At 40.0% G+C, this 20,701-nt stretch overlaps 1 protein-coding gene across 2 annotated transcripts in view; it reads left to right on the forward strand.

Annotated features, from left to right (window-relative positions):
* The window catches only part of LOC126106559 (uncharacterized), a 173,207-nt gene that overhangs the window by 136,573 nt on the left and 15,933 nt on the right, over nt 1–20,701 (forward strand). For both annotated transcript variants that reach the window (XM_049912897.1, XM_049912898.1), the window contains one exon: nt 10,071–10,227. In XM_049912897.1, coding sequence (XP_049768854.1) covers nt 10,071–10,227 — 157 coding nt within the window. The remainder of the gene's footprint in view (nt 1–10,070; nt 10,228–20,701) is intronic.

The raw sequence follows: 20,701 nt of genomic DNA on the forward strand, positions 1-20,701 counted from the left end.
TATCTCCAAGCTGCCCATTTTGCCAAAACGCCCGACCAATTTGACACCACAACATGTGATGGTCATCACGCTCGTTCGACAGCCGTTGACACTCGTCTCCCAGCGAATGTCACCAGATCTCGAGGGTTACCTGTCGAAGGCTAACAACCTAATCGCTTCGCCCGCCAACCCGGAACATAAGACACGCAAAAAGCAATGATAGCTTAGCTCACCCACAATCGATCTCAACGATACATGAACAAAATAACACTGGCACCAACTAGCCATGGCTTAATAACACTGATAGTTTTTAGGGTTTTACTTACAAAACTATTGCACCTGATCTCAGTGTAGCCATTTAATAGTTGGTCGGTCCTGTACATGATTTAATCAGTGCTTTGCATTGTTTAGGCAGTCAGGGATTTAACTTTTTAATGTATTCTTCACTCAGTACATGAAACCACACACACACACACACACACACACACACACACACACATTGTTGCGTACATAGTTCCGCGTAGTCAGCGCGTACACAACTTTCCCACCAGAGCGCGCCCTGCTAAGCACAGCAGCACAGGCGCAGCGCTCGTCCGTCTCTGCACTACGAGATGGCGCTGCCATAGAGACGGACCAAATTCTGCTTCCGCCGATCCGCGTATTAATATGTAACGCAGCCAATGAGATTGCTGCTAATGTAGAACCTTTTCTCCTCGCGGATCACACTCGTGCAGTGATACCTGAACGCATGAGGTATTATAACGAATGTACAGACCTCCGATTAGTCAGTCTGCATTAGTCTGCATTTATCTGCACCTGTCTGTCCCAGTCTGCATTAGTCTACATTAGTCTATAATCAAGTTTCAGTCTGCGCTTAATAAGATTATCATATTCCTGTACATAGCCATGAAGATAAATGAACAGAGACTTTGTCAAGTATCAGAGATATGAGAGAATAAGATTAACGTACCAAGACCAAAGGAACTTCAGATTGTCAATTGTAAATAGCATCCAGAATCAAGTTAAGTAATTTCTATGCTTTTTATTATTTTAAAAATGTGTGTGAAAATTAATCAAGTTCTGTTTAAAGTTGGTCACCGTCACTCTGCTACTCTAAGTGTGCAAGTGGCATTTCTATCGTCTGACCTAATGGCAGAAGATAAGCACGCCACGATAAGACCACGAGACATATTGCTGGCACTCGACCACTTCGCTAGAGCGACAAGTCAAATAATCTGATGGTGTCATACACACACACACACACACACACACACACACACACATTGTTGTGTACATAGTTTCGCGTAGTCAGCGTGTACACAACTGTACACGAAGGTCTTACAGTATGCTCACCACACACACACACACACACACACACACACACACACACACACACACACACACGTCGATGCGGTCGATACAATGTCATACGACACTCGTCAGACCAGGCAACATGTTTCCAGTCATCAACAGTCCAGTTTCAGTGTTGATAGGCCCAGGCGAGGCGTAAAGTTTTCTGTCGTGCAGTCACCGGGCGTACACGAGTCGGCCTTCGGCTCCGAAAGCCCATATAGTTGAATGTTTCACACGCTGACCCTTGTTGATGGCCCAACATTCAAATCTGCAGCAACTTGCTGAAGGGCTATCACGTTGAACGAGTCTCTTCAGTTGTCGTTCTTGCGTTCTTGCAGGATCTTTTTTTGGCTGCAGTGATGTCGGAGATTTTATGTTTTACCGGATTCCTGATATTCACGGTACATTCGTGAAATTGTCGTACAGGAAAATCGCCACTTCGTCGCTACCTCGGAGTTGCTGTGTCCCATCGCTCGTGCGCGGTCTGTAACACCACGTTGAAACTCAGTTAGATCTTGATAACCGGGCTTTGTAGCCGCAGCAACAGATCTAACAAATGGTTCAAATGGCTCTAAGCACTATGGGACTTAATATCTGAGGTCATCAGTCCTCTCGACTTAGAACTATTTAAACCTAACAAACCTAAAGACATCACACATATCCATGCCCGAGGCAGGATTCGAACCTGCGACCGTAGCAGCAGGGCGGTTCCGGACTGAAGCGCCTGGAACCGCTCGGCCACAGCGGCTTGCTCCGGTCTAACAACTGCGTCAGACACTTGTTGTTTTAAAAAAGGCGATGCCGACCGCAGCGCTGTATTCTGCCTGTTTACATATCTCTGAATCTGAATATGCAAGCCTGTACCAGTATCTTTGCCGCTGCAGTGTATATGGTTTGGATGTGAAATTTTATATCTTTTTGGTGCCTTTCGGATGTACACGGTGGAGAAAAATTGTGTTACCAGATAGTAACCCTGGATAGCTGATGCCAGTGGGAACCAAATTTATTAATTTTGTATAGATCGACAACGCTCCATTTTTAAACTTCGGAAACTTGGCCATGGAACTGCCCTGTTGCCGTTCGTCGGTTGATGGGCAGCGTTGTGCTCATCGATTCACACACACAAATGTCCCACGCCCCGTCACTGCCCCAACGTGATACGCACAATATGTGAGAAGTAGGGACTGTTAGTGTTTGCACGTGTGTTACTAATTCAGCAAGGGACTGGATAACAGCATTGCTGGTTCTAAGGACAATTCCCAAAAACTTTGTGCGTGCACAAGTGGTGGTTTATGGACTTGCTATCTTCTCTGCAAGACTCTTCGATGGTGATTGTGCACCTGCACAGTCACAGCAGATGGCTGCTGGCCATCTCTACAAGGACTACAGTGGGTCTGCATCTCTGGTGGCCCACCAATACCACAATCTCTACCAGGACTACAGTGGGCCTGTCCACACTTTCTACAAGGACTGCAGTGGGTCTGCACCTCTGGTGGCCCACCAATACCACAATCTCCTCCAGGACTACAGTAGGTCTACTCTGTGATGACCTATCTACCAATCTTCTTCAAAACGTCGAATGACTCTGCTGTGGGTTTGCTCTGTTGTGGCCCATTACCTGTCTGCATGTCAAGAGTCAGCACTGTCTTTCCGTTGGAAGAACCACACTACTTCTTCAAGACTGCATGGAAATCCACTACTTCTGTGTGCAATTTTTTTTACTAATGAGACTTTATGAAAAAAAACTGTAATTACTATTATGATGAATGATCAGGACTGTCTTTATTGACTGTGAGAAAATTTTAGCTGTTGACCAACATTGTATTAATAAGTGTGTGCATTTGATATCTTTCTTACTGTAATTATGAAAAAATTTTTCAAATCTGTATTGGCCACTGGCCAAAAATATTTGTAAAATTTTTTTGTGGGGAGCATGGGGGCTATGTAAGTAGGCTGTTTATGTTTTCTTTATATAAGTTTGCTGTTTATGTTTTCTTATTGGCAACGTTACATAGCGCTCTGTATGAAAATCACTGGCTGTGCTGTGTGCAGTATGTAGCTAGTTTGCATTGTTGCCTGCCATTGTTGTCATGAACTGCTATAGCTGGATGTGAACAGCGCGTAGCGTTGCGCAGTTAGAGGTGAGCCGCCAGCAGTGGTGGATGTGGGGAGAGAGATGGCGGAGTTTTGTAATTTGTCATGAACTGATATATATATTATGACTTTTGATGATATTAAGGTAAATACAGTGTTTGTTCTCTATTAATATCTTTCATTTTCTAACTATCCCTATCAGTAGTTAGTGCCTTCAGTAGTTTGAATCTTTTATTTAGCTGGCAGTAGTGGCGCTCGCCGTATTGCAGTAGTTCCAGTAACGAAGATTTTTGTGAGGTAAGTGATTTGTGAAAGGTATAGGTTAAAGTTAGTCAGGGCCATTGTTTTGTAGGGATTATTGAAAGTCAGATTGCGTTGCGCTAAAAACATTGTGTGTCAGGTTAAGCACAGTCATGTATAAATTGTTCTAAGGGGACGTTTCAACACGTAAGTTTCGGATCACACACACGTCACCTGAGATATAGTCATACAGTAAACATGAGTGTCGTCGTAACTGCCGTCCGCTTAACGTCTGCTGTGCAGTGAGCTACCTTAATTTAAGTACTAACTGTATTTTTCTTACTGGTCACTTCTTCTTCCGTGTGTATTTGCTTTTAGGAAGCTTTATTTTTCGAGTGCTCTTAATAGTGTTCCATAGATTTCGTGTTTGTTTTGAATACAGTAAGAGAGAGTCCCTGTAGTCAACCATAGTGCCAGTAGTGCTAGAGTTTGTTTTCAATACAGTCCAGAGACAGGTAGTGCTATTTTCATTGTTTTCTACAAGAAGTGGCTAGCAACCACAGTTTAGTGAATAAGCAGCCGCCTTTAGTGAATTAGCAGTCTGGTTAAAGGTTGATTAACTCTCTTCAGTAAATCGTTTCCTTAGGATGGATAGGATGTGTGACTGCTGTGTACGGACGCAGGAGGAGCTGGCCACTGTTCGCGAACAGCTGAGCGTGTTGATGGCCGCGGTTAGCCGTCTTCAGGCTGCTGCCTCGGAGTGTAGCGGCAGTGGGGAGTCTGGTGCGTCGCAAGGTACACCCCAGGTGTTACATGCTTCACCCACTGTCCCTGCTGTCGAGACCTCTTCGCGGGTACCGGGCGCGGTTGGGCCACCCTCTCCCCAAGGGGAGTGGCGGGTTCAGCGGCGTTCGCGGCGCACGAGGCGGAAGGTCAATGTGGAGGCTGGCCGTGTGGCATCGCCCGCTCTGCCTGTGAGGGGACATGTGGCTGCTCCTTCAGCAAGGTCCGAGCAGGCACACGGGGGGAGGGGTTTATTAGTTATTGGGAGCTCCAACGTTAGGCGGGTGATGGAGCCCCTTAGGGAAATAGCGAGAAGGTCGGGGAAGAAGGCCAGTGTTCACTCTGTCTGCTTGCCGGGGGGTCTCATCCGAGATGTGGAGGAGGCCCTACCGGCGGCGATAGAGAGCACTGGGTGCACCCGACTGCAAATTGTTGCTCATGTCGGCACCAATGACTCCTGCCGTCTGGGTTCAAAGGCCATCCTCAGTTCGTACAGGCGGTTGGCGGAATTGGTGAAGGCGGAAAGCCTCGCTCGCGGGGTGGAATCGGAGCTAACTATTTGTAGTATCGTTCCCAGAACCGATCGCGGTCCTCTGGTTTGGAGCCGAGTGGAAGGCTTGAACCAGAGGCTCAGACGATTCTGCGGAGATCTGGGGTGCAAATTTCTCGACCTCCGCTATCGGGTGGAGAAATGTAGGGTCCCCCTGAATAGGTCAGGCGTGCACTACACGCCGGAAGCGGCTACAAGGGTAGCGGAGTACGTGTGGAGTGCACATGGGGGTTTTTTAGGTTAGAGAATCCCCTCCCTAGGCCCGACAAGGCGCCTCCTGAGACGCGGCAAGATAGGAGTAGGCAAAATGCGACAGGGAATAACAATATTAATGTGCTAATAGTAAACTGCAGGAGCGTCTATAGAAAGGTCCCAGAACTGCTCTCATTAATAAACGATCACAACGCCCATATAGTACTAGGGACAGAAAGTTGGCTGAAACCAGACGTAAACAGTAACGAAATCCTAAACTCAGATTGGAATGTATACCGCAGAGACAGGCTGAACAGTGAAGGGGGAGGCGTGTTTATAGCGGTAAGAAGTGCAATAGTATCGAAGGAAATTGACGGAGATCCGAAATGTGAAATGATTTGGGTGAAGGTCGCGGTTAAAGCAGGCTCAGACATGGTAATTGGATGTCTCTATAGGCCCCCTGGCTCAGCAGCTGTTGTGGCTGAGCACCTGAAGGATAATTTGGAAAATATTTCGAGTAGATTTCCCCACCATGTTATAGTTCTGGGTGGAGATTTTAATTTGCCGGATATAGACTGGGAGACTCAGACGTTCATAACGGGTGGCAGGGACAAAGAATCCAGTGAAATTTTTTTAAGTGCTTTATCTGAAAACTACCTTGAGCAGTTAAACAGAGAACCGACTCGTGGCGATAACATATTAGACCTTCTGGTGACAAACAGACCAGAACTATTTGAAAAAGTTAACGCAGAACAGGGAATCAGTGATCATAAAGCGGTTACGGCATCGATGATGTCAGCCGTAAATAGGAATATTAAAAAGGGTAGGAAGATTTTTCTGTTTAGAAAAAGTGACAAAAAGCAGATTTCAGAGTACCTGTTGGCTCAACACAAAAGTTTTGTCTCAAGTACTGATAGTGTTGAGGATCAGTGGACAAAGTTCAAAACCATCGTACAATATGCGTTAGATGAGTATGTGCCAAGCAAGATCGTAAGAGATGGAAAAGAGCCACCGTGGTTCAACAACCGAGCTAGAAAACTGCTGCGGAAGCAAAGGGAACTTCACAGCAAACATAAACATAGCCAAAGCCTTGCAGACAAACAAAAATTACGCGAAGCGAAATGTAGTGTGAAGAGAGCTATGCGAGAGGCGTTCAATGAATTCGAAAGTAAAGTTCTATGTACTGACTTGGCAGAAAATCCTAAGAAATTTTGGTCTTATGTCAAAGCGGTAGGTGGATCAAAACAAAATGTCCAGACACTCTGTGACCAAAATGGTACTGAAACAGAGGATGACAGACTAAAGGCCGAAATACTAAATGTCTTTTTCCAAAGTTGCACTGTAGTTCCTTCTCTAGATTGTCGCACAGATGACAAAATGGTAGATATCGAAATAGACGACAGAGGGATAGAGAAACAATTAAAATCGCTCAAAAGAGGAAAGGCCTCTGGACCTGATGGGATACCAGTTCAATTTTACACAGAGTACGTGAAGGAACTTGCCCCCCTTCTTGCAGCGGTGTACCGTAGGTCTCTAGAAGAGCGTAGCGTTCCAAAGGATTGGAAAAGGGCACAGGTCATCCCCGTTTTCAAGAAGGGACGTCGAACAGATGTGCAGAACTATAGACCTATATCTCTAACGTCGATCAGTTGTAGAATTTTGGAACACGTATTGTGTTCGAGTATAATGACTTTTCTGGAGACTAGAAATCTACTCTGTAGGAATCAGCATGGGTTTCGAAAAAGACGGTCATGTGAAACCCAGCTCGCGCTATTCGTCCACGAGACTCAGAGGGCCGTAGACATGGGTTCACAGGTAGATGCCGTGTTTCTTGACTTCCGCAAGGCGTTCGATACAGTTCCCCACAGTCGTTTATTGAATAAAGTAAGAGCATATGGACTATCAGACCAATTGTGTGATTGGATTGAGGAGTTCCTAGATAACAGGACGCAGCATGTTATTCTCAATGGAGAGAAGTCTTCTGAAGTAAGAGTAATTTCAGGTGTGCCGCAGGGGAGTGTCATAGGACCGTTGCTATTCACAATATACATAAATGACCTGGTGGATGACATCGGAAGTTCACTGAGGCTTTTTGCAGATGATGCTGTGATGTATCGAGAGGTTGTAACAATGGAAAATTGTACTGAAATGCAGGAGGATCTGCAGCGAATTGACGCATGGTGCAGGGAATGGCAACTGAATCTCAATGTAGACAAGTGTAATGTGCTGCGAATACATAGAAAGATAGATCCTTTATCATTTAGCTACAAAATAGCAGGTCAGCAACTGGAAGCAGTTAATACCATAAATTATCTGGGAGTACGCATTAGGAGTGATTTAAAATGGAATGATCATATAATGTTGATTGTCGGTAAAGCAGATGCCAGACTGAGATTCATTGGAAGAATCCTAGGGAAATGCAATCCGAAAACAAAGGAAGTAGGTTACAGTACGCTTGTTCGCCCACTGCTTGAATACTGCTCAGCAGTGTGGGATCCGTACCAGATAGGGTTGATACAAGACATAGAGAAGATCCAACGGAGAGCAGCGCGCTTCGTTACAGGATCATTTAGTAATCGCGAAAGCGTTACGGAGATGATAGATAAACTCCAGTGGAAGACTCTGCAGGAGAGACGCTCAGTAGCTCGGTACGGGCTTTTGTCAAAGTTTCGAGAACATACCTTCACCGAAGAGTCAAGCAGTATATTGCTCCCTCCTACGTATATCTCGCGAAGAGACCATGAGGATAAAATCAGAGAGATTAGAGCCCACACAGAGGCATACCGACAATCCTTCTTTCCACGAACAATACGAGACTGGAATAGAAGGGAGAACCGATAGAGGTACTGAAGGTACTCTCCGCCACACACCGTCAGGTGGCTTGCGGAGTATGGATGTAGATGTAGATGTAGATGGCGGCACAGTATTCGTTTGAAGAAAAACTTGATATGGTTTTTGTTTCTGGAAAATAGCCGACGGTAATGGGCATGGAGTTCGACCATTGTATGAGGAACGGTACCCAGCAAGACGCCAGCTACACCCGCTAACGTTTACAGCAATACACTGGCAACTTGGCGAAACAGGCTCGTTAGTGGAATATCGTGGTGATGTTGTAAGAGCTCGAACACGACGGGATGCTGCATTTGAAGAGACTGTTCTCGAGCGCTTCGAGGAAGCACCTACGACAAGTACTCGAGCAGTTGGACATGGGGGTTAGTCTGAGAGGTTTCGAGGGAGCCAGCATTCATTTAGTTTCCAACCTGTCTAAAACGTAAATCCTGTGGTGGACTATGAACACAGGCTAGGGTTTTGCTGGTGGTTTCTGACGACGTATTATACGAGATCCTAACTTCCCAGCCATTGTGTTGTTTACCAACGAGTGCACCTTCCATCTGGATGGCCTTCACAACAGTCGAAACGTTCATTACTGAGCAAGAGGAAATCCTCACGTCACGTACGTCCACGGACATCAGGAATGGTTTTCCCTCAACATTTGGGCAGGCATTGTAGGTGTCCATCTGATTGGATCAGCCCGTGTACTTCCTCGACTTAGTGGGGCAAATTACCTTCACTTTTTGCAAGAAACTCTACCTGGCCTGCTGGAAGATGTTCCCCTGGACGTACGCCCACGCATGTGGCTACTGCGAAATGAGGCGCCAGCACATAACACAATCGTGTTGTGCACGGATATTTGAATGAACGCTGCGACGGCTGATTAGTTAGCAGGGGTGCCCCCGCGATCATCAGACCGCACGCCACTGGACGTTTTCCTGTGGGAATTCTTAAAGGTTCCAGGTCACCCACCGGGCGCGAACTATCTAGAAACGAAGAGGAATTCATATATCGCATTCAACATGCCGCCGATCATATGAGGGCAATGCCAGGAATCTTCGAAAGACTTCGGCTAAACACCGTTCCACGTTATCAAGCTTGTGTCGCGTCAGAGGGTCGCCAATTCGAGCAGCTGCTTTAAGTAAACAATATCGAGACTTTCTGTACGCGAACTAACAGCTGTTGACGCGTTTGTCCTGCTACTACAAAGAATGTGTCGGGACCATGGCGGATTCGCCCCCAGGCTCGAGCACTACCGCTTTGGATACATCACGATCTCCAGCAGGCAAAGCATTCGAGGTCATGGCAACAGGGCAATCTCGCGGCCTATCGGAGCGCGTGGCGCCAAGTTTCTGTAGTTTAAAAATTGTGCGTTGTCGACCTGCACAACATTAATAACTTTGGTTCCTACTGCCATCAGCTATCCAGGGTTAAAATTTCGTGGCAGAATTTTTGTCCAGCCCGTATTTTAATGTACTTCCGCTACCACACGTAACTGTGATGTCGTATTTCCTTCTGAAGGTGATGTTCCTATAAATGTCGAATTCATGGTCAAGACCATTAGACCCAGAAGAAGGCCGCTGCAACCGTGCCCAAAACATTGGTTTTTCTCCATCAGCAGTAGTAGTTTTTTACATTACGACGCGTTACCATACCCAGAAAACTCTTATGTCAACTGACTCATGGTCGAGAGGTTTATAGAAACATTCTATGTTGCAACTGACTGTGTGTATATTATTTCTTTAAGAAGACAAAAATTTGAAGTACTAACTGGTGATGCAATTCCACGACAGCATAAACTGTCACACATACTGTGTGGCCCTTCTGTTCAGTCTTAAGCTGTCTGGCGACTACCTAGAAAGCCGGATACCAGTTCACAATGAACTATAAAATAAATATTATTGTGTAACACCAATACTGTGAATCTTATTTTTTTTAAACATTTTTACTTGTGTGGACCTCCGCGATGTGAGTGTTATTAGGGCCCAGTGCCTGCTAGCGATTGCACCCGCGTCGCTCACCAGCAGTCCGCCCCGTGTGTCGACAGCGCAGCGTGGTGCTGCTGAGGGTGTGGCTGGCGGCGCACCTGCTGCTCGCGCTGGCCGAGTGCGGCGTCATCACGGCGCTGTCGACCGTCGTCTTCGTGGTCGACCCGGACATCTGGCCCTTTGTCGGCACACTGCTCGCAGGATTCGCCCTTCTCGGTACGTCCGCTGGCCAAACGCTCTCACACTGCTGGAAAATGAAAAGCGAACACCACGAATTGGTCGCCCCCATGGCGGGAATTTTATTGACTCACTTTTGAGGATGTATACAACAAACGACCACAGAAGCAGAGGCATACGAACCTGACTGCAGTGAAGACAGTGCGTGCACAGGTGTACACTTCTTTTGTAGGTATACACGCTGGAATTGTCCCAGGTATACGATCGCAGAGGCGCTGAATGTAGTCTTGCGGAATGGCCTGCCATGCAGATTCCTCCCGGTGGCTTAGTTGGGCCATACTTCGAACCGGACGTTCAGACAGCGCAAGATGACGTTTCATCCGGTCCCAAACGTGCTCAATGGAGGACAGATCCGGGCACTGTGATGGCCAGGGTAGTTGACGAACAGCTTCGAGAGCACGTTGGGTGGCACGGCATACATGAGGACGTGCATTCTCCAGTTGGATGACGGTTTGAATGCACCACGCACTGTTCCACGTTCCATCAGCGATCACCGGAGGAGTACTGCCATTGTAGGATAATGCTCCCCACACCATGACGCCAAGTGTCTGTGCCTTTGTCGTATACACTCCTGATTTTGGCGCTCACCTGCAAGACGCCACACACGCGTACGGCACCGAGGCAGAAGTGACTCTCGGGACACATCTCCATTCATTCTTCCATAAACACCTCTCGCGACCCACTGGAGGGGGGCTGAACGATGTTGCGGCGAGAGTGGAAGACGCCGTAACGGTACGCGTGATCGTAGCCCTGCTTCGTGGAGACTGTTTCGAATGGTTCTCCCTGATACCCCTGGAGCAAGGGGTTGTGGAGTGACGGTACGGCCTAGTGTGGCACTGCGTAGGATGCGACGGTCTCGGCGTCCATCGGTGCGTCGCCGCTGTCCGGTCCCAGGTCGACGCGCACGTGCACCTTCTGCCGACCACTGGCGACAACATTGACGCACTGTGGAGACCTCACGCCCCAAGTGTTGCGCAATTTTCCGGTACGTCCACCCGGCCGCCCGCAGGCCCACAATACGCCCTCTCTCAACTTCTGTCAATTGCACGAACGGTTCACGTACACGCTCTCGCGGTATGCAAACAGTGTGCAGACACAAACGGCCTCCCTATGTCGCGGCAAACTGTCAGCCAATAGTGTGTCCGCAGCGCTGCGTGTTCCATCATCGAGTGCGCTGCCTTCTCGTAATGTTCAGTGCAGGTATGACGGGTCTTATTCACTTGCGTCAGTGCGTTCGTTTTTCATTTTCCAGGAGCGTGCTATGCAAAATCTAGCAAATGCTTCACGCCATAGTCGAGGGTTGCCCAGAAAGTAATGCACGGCAATTTTTTCTCAGCCGAAAACAATGCTACGAAAGCAAAATGTCACGTATGTATATTTGCAGTCTCCTGACTGAGCGTCCCAAGTTTCCGTCACTTCCGACAGGTAGCATAGCAGCATCACAGTTTCAAAATGGTGTCTCTAGGTAATGTACGTTGCAAGCAAAGCGCGGAATTGAATTTCGCACTGCAGAGAAAGAAACTGGGGAGTAATCACAAACGCTTGTGCAAAGTCTATAGAGCATTTTCAGTTGCGATAAGTACAGTTAGTCGCTGGGCATGTAGGGTTAGATAACCAGAAGGTGGTTTGATGGAGCTCCACGATTTGCAGCGGTCGGGAAGACCATCCGTGGCTGTCACACCTGACATGTTGCACTGAGCTGATGATATCATTCGCGAGATGACATGCGAGAGGTGATGTTTACCTGCAAGACGATAATGCTCGGCTCCACACAAGTCTGAGGACTGCTGAACACATTGCAAAACAGGGATGGACAGTGTTACCCCATCCACCCTACTGCCCTGACCTAGCCCCCTCGGACTTGTACGTCTTTGGGCTGTTAAAGGATGCCGTTCGTGGAAGACATTTCGAGGATGATAAGGAGGTGATTGACACGCCGCCACCAGTGCAAGGATTGGTACTGACAGGGCTTACACTCCCTTGTTTCATGCTGGAGGAAAGCTATAGAACAGGATGGACATCATGTGGAAAAATAGGGTCTGTAGATAAAAGGCCATTCTTTCATGTATGTAATTCTCATTATGTTCAATAAAGAATTGTCGAAGCAAAAAAAGGCCATGCATTACTTTCTGGGCAACCGTCGTATATTGCGACTATCTCTCCTATTCTACATACCTGGCTAAGTCGACTCGGATTCATCAGTCATTAGTGCAAGCTGCCTGGCACACTCGCAGACTCAACACACAATAGACCAAATAATCGATTCTGTGCCGAGATTGGTGACTATTCACATTACTATGTATTAATGCCACCGAAATTTCATTAAAAAAGATCCAGCTAAGTTTCAACATTAAAAGTAAACTACATGTTTCTCGTTATGACATTTCTATAATATTGGAAACACCTTCAGAGTGAGACTTCAGTTCAGTGAGCAAGAATCCTCAGACAATTGTTTTTATAAGAGTCGCCTCATCAGAATGTTGTGAGAGGAGATGATGGACTGGGAAAAGTTATTTTCAGATATCCTGACTTATTTGGTCTCAGTCACTATGATTGAAGTTGAGGCTGTATTGATTCAAAATTACTTTCATCAAAAACGTAAATAGCAATATGCTAACAAATTATGGGTTTTTCTAGATCACCCGTGTGATGCTAATCGAATTAATGAAAATTATATCTGTGCAGGAGGCACCTGGCTGCTTCCTAAGAATAGCTAGTAGAATTAAATGATTCTACTTTCCCTTATACCTAATAATACTATAATATAATAATAACTATAATAAAAATCATTTATTTTATATACATTTCCAATAGGTGAATGTAATGTAATTAAATAAATTAGAGAATTAACTATTATTTTAAAAAACTATTTTTAAAAAAGCACTTTTTACAACTTTTTCTTGGCCCCAAAAATGTGTTATTTTGGACTTTTGTGAAAAACGCGTTTTTTTAAAATTACATTAAAGAGTAAATACATAAAATTATTAACTTTCTGCTTTAGCAGCTGTAAGGTTAAGCGAAACAAATCAGAAATCACTTAAAAAAGTAAGATACTAAAGTTTTCAGTTTTTAATCTTTCTATCTTTCTTAAAATGTTTCAGAAATGTGTATAAGCATGGAGTTATCACTTTTATAAATTTTTTAAGTTTCTCATTATTCATATAGAAACAAATGTTAATAATTAATAATTTTCAGTAAGTAATTAATGTTGTGCATCATATGTAAGATTCTTTTTACCATAAATAATTACATAAGCATGTGTATCATTTGGAATTTTATCATTAAAAGTTGCACAAAGTTTCATAGTAGTTTTCTGTGTGATTACAAATTCTTTCTGCATGTCATATTGATTACATAAATTGGAGAATTAGTTATAAAACTAAATGGATTAATATCAATATCTGATTTTACTAAAGTAATTCGTTTAAAATCTAAAAATGCATTATGCTTTAAGAAAATTATTTGGCGGATTACTATTTTTCGTTTCTTGAGGAAAAACTTCGTATCTACCATTTTTTAAATAAATATTCTGTAGTTTAACATGATCAAATAATGATGAATCAACTAATTGATTATTTTTACGATTTGTTTGAAATATAACAAATACGAAGTATGGCTTATCAAATTCTGTAGAGCTATAATAATTTGTTATATCTAGTTCAGAACTGTTTCTACCAGATAAACCAGTAGCAACTTCTTATGTTTGAAGTTCATAAAAAGAAATAGGAATTTTCGTATTTTTAAGAATCATTTCATGTTGTTAAATTTCATAATTTGGTTCATATTTAACAACTGGTACACGAATTTCCATAGATTCTATAACTATTTTTCCTTCTTTAGGAAGCATATCTTTTATTTCAATTCCAGCATCATTTTTATCAGCCCAACAAAGAATTACGTCTCTAGTAGATGAACTACTTGTAAAAACTAGAGTTAAGTCTCCATCAAATATAATTTCTTTATAAACTTTAAAAAATCCGCCAAGTAATGACAATGGATAAAGTACATCATTTCTTTTACTATTTATTTTTCCTGTATTAATTATATGTCCCTCTAAACTTATTTTGTCAGTAACAGATGAAGTAAAACAGATGAAGAAATAAAAGTATGTTCAGTTCTAGATAAAATATTGTTTCCTTCCTTTATTGTCATAAAATCAAACAGTTTTGCTACATAATTATCAATTAATTTTTTTATTTGATTTTCCATCATACGTTGGATAATCTATACCATCATTTCCAATAATAGTAAAACTCATGTACAATTGTGCATGATTTGGATGAAGCCAACTATGACCAATATTTATTTCAGTTTCTGTATCTTTGTTAGGAACATTTAAATTATTTTTAGTTTTCTGATTCACAGAGAATGAGTAAAACTGATAACTTTCAATTTTATTCACTATGCAGTCTAAGATCGCTTCAGCTATCGCTGATTTATTAAGGAAAAAACCAACTGTTACAGTAGCACCATTAAAGTCAATTAAACTATCATTTTCATCAGTTATAGTAACTTCTAAATCTTAAATTGTATTAAAAATAGGAATGGTTTGGTTCATAAATTATTGGTCCATCAAACTCTGCATTATGTTTAAATGAAGCAACAATATTAGTTTCTTTATGCTAATGATCATTATGTTTTACATACATTCCAACAGCAAGATTAAAATTTATATTTATTTATTCAAAAGGAATTATTTTAGGAACATCTTTAGCTACAGCTTTTTCATTAGGTAAAACAACTTGATTACTAAAACCAAGTAAACTTCCAATACTATCTTATATATCCACATATAATTTTACATCACTTTCACCAACAAGTCTGTTTAAAATTTCGTCTGCTTTAATTTGTATATTGGGATTTTTTGAATGAATAAATATTTTTAAATTTTTAAAACTATATTGACCTACAAGAATTTCTATCGTTTCTCCATCACAATAAAGATTTTTGTTTTTGGTTGTAATATTTGGTGTTAAAAAGTTGAATAACAACCAACTAATGAAATATTAGTATAATTATCACATATTGGAACAGTTACCTTTTTCCTAGGTATACTAGATTTATCACTAAGTTGAATAAGGCGGCTGATTTATTACTGAAAAAAATTATTAATAAATGAACAAAACATATTGGGAGCCTAAAGTAAGAATTCCAGAAAATAAGTTAAAAAACAAACATGGTAAACTACTAGCAAATTCTATAAGATGTGCAATAATTGTACCAAGTGGTTGTGGAAAAACAACATTAATGATTGATAATTATATTTTAGCTCCAGGATGATAAATTGGAATAAAATTAAAGTTCAGATCAGATCAGTGAAACAATGTAAAAAATTTAAGATAAAATTAATGAAAATATTGTTATTTTATTGAAAATAATGAAGAAATTATTCCATTAGATGAATGCAAAAATAATTCAGTTGTGGTATTCGATTATTTTATTCTAGAAAATGAAGATATAGTTAGAGAATATTTTACTAGAGGCAGACATATAGGTATAGATTGTTTTTCTTTAGCTCAAACATATTCAAAAATACCAAAGGAGTTAGTTAGAGACAATTTAAATATTTTAAATATATTTCGAGAAGATGATACAAATTTAAATCATATTTATGATGAGATTGTTGGGGGAGATTTAAAGTTTGATAATTTTAAAGAAATGTGTGGTAAATGTTGCAATGTTGAATTTGGATTTTTCACAATAGGCATGAATAGAAAACCAAATGAAGGTAATTTAGAAATAAAATACAACATTTCTTAACAACATCAACATTAAATAAAAACATAAACATTAATGTTGAACATAAATGTTAAACATAAACATAAACATTAAACATAAATGTTAAACATAAATTTTAACCATAAACCTAAACATTAAACATAAATGTTAAACATAAATGTTAAACATTAACATATACATTAAACATTTAAACATAATTAATGTTTTACTTCCTTAATAAGTGTTTGCAAAGTATAATGAAGAAGTTGTTAATGAAACATGAAGAATTAAAAGAACAATTTAAACTTTGGAAAAAGCAACCAAGAATAGAATATGAAAATATAAAAAGGAAGATCAACCTGTTATTGATGGTATTGAAAAAGTAAAACAAAGTGTTGAGGGTTTAGGTGATAATGTTTTAAAAGCAACTGAAGAAAATAGAGAAGTTGAAAAACATAAGATTTGATATCATCATCATATAGAAGATTTTGGAGATTTATCACCAATTAAACCATTAAAAGATTGGTCTGATGATATTCCTGTAAATATGATTATACATTAAGTGAATCAGAAATTCAAGACATATTAAATAAATACCAAGAACAAAATGAAAATAAAAAGATGTATGAAAGTAAAAAGATAAATGAAACTAAAAAGATAAATGTTAGAGAAAGAATGTTACAGTTTATTAATAATAGTGAAGATAAAGTATTTGTTTTCAAACCAGTTGGTGTGTTTAAATATGTTGGTAAATTACATATTGAATTTAATGGTGATAAACTAAAAATTGATCATGAAACATATGAGGGTACAGATGGATTAATGAAACTTTTAACTGAAAAATAACTTACTATGTAAGATTTAAATAAAATGTTTCAAGCTGTAGATTATTCAAAATATGCAGATATATTATTTAATTGAGGAGCATTATATACTGATCATAATCCAAATGAAATAAGATCAAGTAAAGGTAGTAAATATAATTACATATTAAAAGAAATTGTTGTTGTTTATTTTCCAAATTTAAGAAGACGAACTATAGATTCTTCAGAACCAAGTTCTCCTGAAAAACCGCAAAAAATTGGAGAAGGTTTAATTAAAAAATATACAGGTAAAGCTATTGGAAATGTTTGGATGACTGATGTTAGACAATTAATTGATAGATTAGCAGTTATTCATGGTGAAGAACTTTCTGGAAATAGGAATTATCATAATGAAAAGGTTAGTATTCCACAAATGTTAACAAATAAATTTAGTGATTTTCAAATTGATAATCCAAAAGGAATTTCATATTTAATTAGATTTTTGAATAATCTTCCACATACAATTTCTAAAAGTGTTAAATATGGAAAAGGATTAGTAAATTGGGTTTTAAATAATGTTCCAATGCCTTAGATGCATCTAATAATTACCGTGGACCGTTCACTAAACTTGAAGAAAGACTAATATGTGGTGATCCAGGAATTAATCCATTAGATGAAGCTTGCAAACAACATGAGATTGCATACAGAGATCATAAAGATTTACAATCAAGACATGAAGCAGATAAACAACTTCAGTTAGCTGCAAAAGAAAGAATGCATGCAACTGATGCCAGTTTCAAAGAGAAAATTGCAGCAACAGCAGTTAGAGGTATAATGTATGGTAAAAGGAAACTAGGCATGGGAATTGATATTGATGAAAATGGTTGGGGTTTATGAAATATTTGTTCTTATTTTTCTCTAATTAAATTTCCTGAATTTAAATGGATGTACTACATGGTACAATTTACAAGATTACAAACAGTATTGACAATAAAATATACATTGGAAGTACAACAAAAAAATTATGTTTAAGAATGACAGGACATTGATGTGATGCAAGAAACAGAAATCGAAAACCTATGGCAGTTCATATGAGAAATTTAGGAATTGAATATGTAAAATCATCAAGAAAAGAACTCAGAATTGAAGAGCAGAATAAAAAAATATGATAAGTCAATATTATTGAATGTACTTTTAGCATATTCTTACAATCGTGAAAAAACAAGAGACCAATGAAAAAAACGCGAAGTTAGAAGAGATTATTATCATAAACATATCCAAGATCCAAAATGGTGTGAAACCAAAAAATAGAAATAAACTTAGAATGCAAATAAAACGGAGTAAAGCAAAAATATCGAATTAAGCTTTTCTGGAGTTATGTAGAATTGAAGTTTGAAAAATCTTTATTGAATTTTTAACTGCATAAAGGAATAACTTTACAATTGATTATACTTTGCTTCCTAGTGGCAAAACAAAACCAAAAGCAATTAAATTAAAGTATAATAATGAATATTTAAATGCAATTGAACCATTTTAACAGATGTTCTAAAAATAAAAAATAAAAGAAAGTTGGTTGAAATTTTCTTATTACATTAGGTATTCCTGTTGTTAAAAAATTATTCAATATTTAACAAAAAAGAAAGATGTTACAGGACTAACACAAGATGAAGGCGGATTTTTACCATTATTATTAGCTGCATTACCATATTTAGCAACAATTGGTTCAATAGCTGGTGGATCTGCAGCAAATGCAAATGCAGTTATAAATAAAAAGAAAGCGGATAAAGAATTAGAAGAACAAAAAATATATAATTTAGAAATGAAAAAAAACTGGTAATGGAATAAAGAAAACAAACAAATTTCTCAAATGTAACTGATAAATATCCTAATGCATTAAGTAATTTTGATATTGAAGAACTTGCTAAACAATTAAAAATTAAAAACTTTCTAAAGATAACTAATGTAATTAAACAATTTTAAAAAGAATTTAATACTATTTTTAAATTAAGTAAGGTTTATATTTAATATAATAATTACTATTACTCCAGTTATCACAGACATCTTCAACCTGTCTCTTGTCAGTAGTACATATCCTACTGAGTGGAAGCAAAGTTTAATTCAACCTATACCCAAGACTGACAACCCTAAGTCACCAGGTGACTACAGGCCGATCAGCATACTACCTGCAATATCTAAGGCCCTAGAATACATCGTCCATGAACAGCTGACGGATTACCTCAAAACTCATAACATCCACGACAAATATCAGTCAGGCTTTCGAAAGCACCATAGTACAGCAACTGCATTAATCAAAGTAACAGATGACATTAAACATGCTATGGACAGACGTGAAGCTACCATCCTAACACTGCTTGACTTTAGCAAGGCTTTTGATACAGTTGACTTTGATATATTACTAATTAAAATGAAGCATCTGAATTTCTCAAACAGCGCAATACACTGGTTCGACAGCTACCTCAAAAACAGAAGTCAACAAGTCATTTGTGGGTCGGAAAAGTCATCATGGAAAAACGTGCGCTCTGGAGTTCCCCAAGGCTTCGTCCTTGGTCCATTACTCTTCTCACTGTACATTAATGATATTTCTCCAGTGATTCACTCCTGCAACTACCATCTATATGCCGACGACATCCAACTGTACGTAAGTGCAAGCCCCAAGAACATTGCTGACGCAGTAGCGAGTATGAACGCAGATCTTTGCTCTGTTTCTCGATGGGCACAGAACCTAGGTCTGAAACTAAACCCCAAGAAATCCCAGGTCATACTTATATCTCATCCAAAGTTAATCAGTCGGTACTTTCGCGAAACAGTCCCTCAAATACTCCTCAATGGTACCCAACTACCATACCAAAAATCAGTAAAAGACCTTGGAATAATCTTGGATGAACACCTAAACTGGGAAGAACAAACAGTCACAGCTTGCCGGAAATCGCTCTCCTCCCTACATGCAATTCAAAAATTTAGAAAAATATTTCCAACCCATGTTAAACAAAAATTAGTCCAAACACTAGTCTTGCCTAATCTTTACTACTGTGATGTAGTTCAACATGGCACAAATAGTGAAAATTCGAGATGCCTCGAGCTAGTGATGAATGCTTGCGTTAGATACGTATGCAATATATGGTTGTATGATCGTATCAGTCCTTCATACTCCCAGCTAGGTTGGATACGCCCACATAAGGCACGCGATCTCCACACGATGTGCTTACTTCATCGATTTCTTAGCCACTGGTGCCCCCAATACTTATCTTCTCACATTAAACACCTATCATCATTCCACAACCGCAATACCAGATACATAACACAAAATCTTTCTCCATGTCATTTTCCATCTCAGCCATACGACTATGGAACGCGCTCCCCTGTGATCTGCATCTTATTCAGAACCACTTAACATTCAAGAGGGAACTCAAGACTTACATATTAGGGACGGTATAGCCACCATTGTTGTGCCCCTCTCATCTTTTTCTTTCTCCTCTCCATCATAGCTTCGAATTTTACCATTCTATTTCTCTTCCTCTAACCTATCTACCTCTTCTATATCTCTTTCACCCCATTCTATCGTCTTATGTCTCAGCTTGATGAGAATAACTCACAAGCTGCGAGAATATAACGAGAAAATTCCCAACTAGCAATAGGACTGACATTCATAAAAGAAAAATATGTTTACTTTCATATACATAGTCATTATTATTATTATTATTACTCTTGATTGTTATAATTATTTTTGATTGTTATAATTATCATTGCACTACTTTTATAATCTCTATTTTTTTCTTTAACATTAATACTGTATAACATGTTATATGCCCTTAATGTTCTGTAGAAACTGAAATTTGTTGAATCTGAGTATGCCTGGTTAGGTGTAAGAGAGGGCCTGAAGGCCCTAATCTTGCCAGGTAAAATAAATGCAT

This window comes from Schistocerca cancellata, chromosome 10 (genome assembly GCF_023864275.1).
Source record: "Schistocerca cancellata isolate TAMUIC-IGC-003103 chromosome 10, iqSchCanc2.1, whole genome shotgun sequence".
Lineage (NCBI taxonomy): Eukaryota > Metazoa > Arthropoda > Insecta > Orthoptera > Acrididae > Schistocerca > Schistocerca cancellata.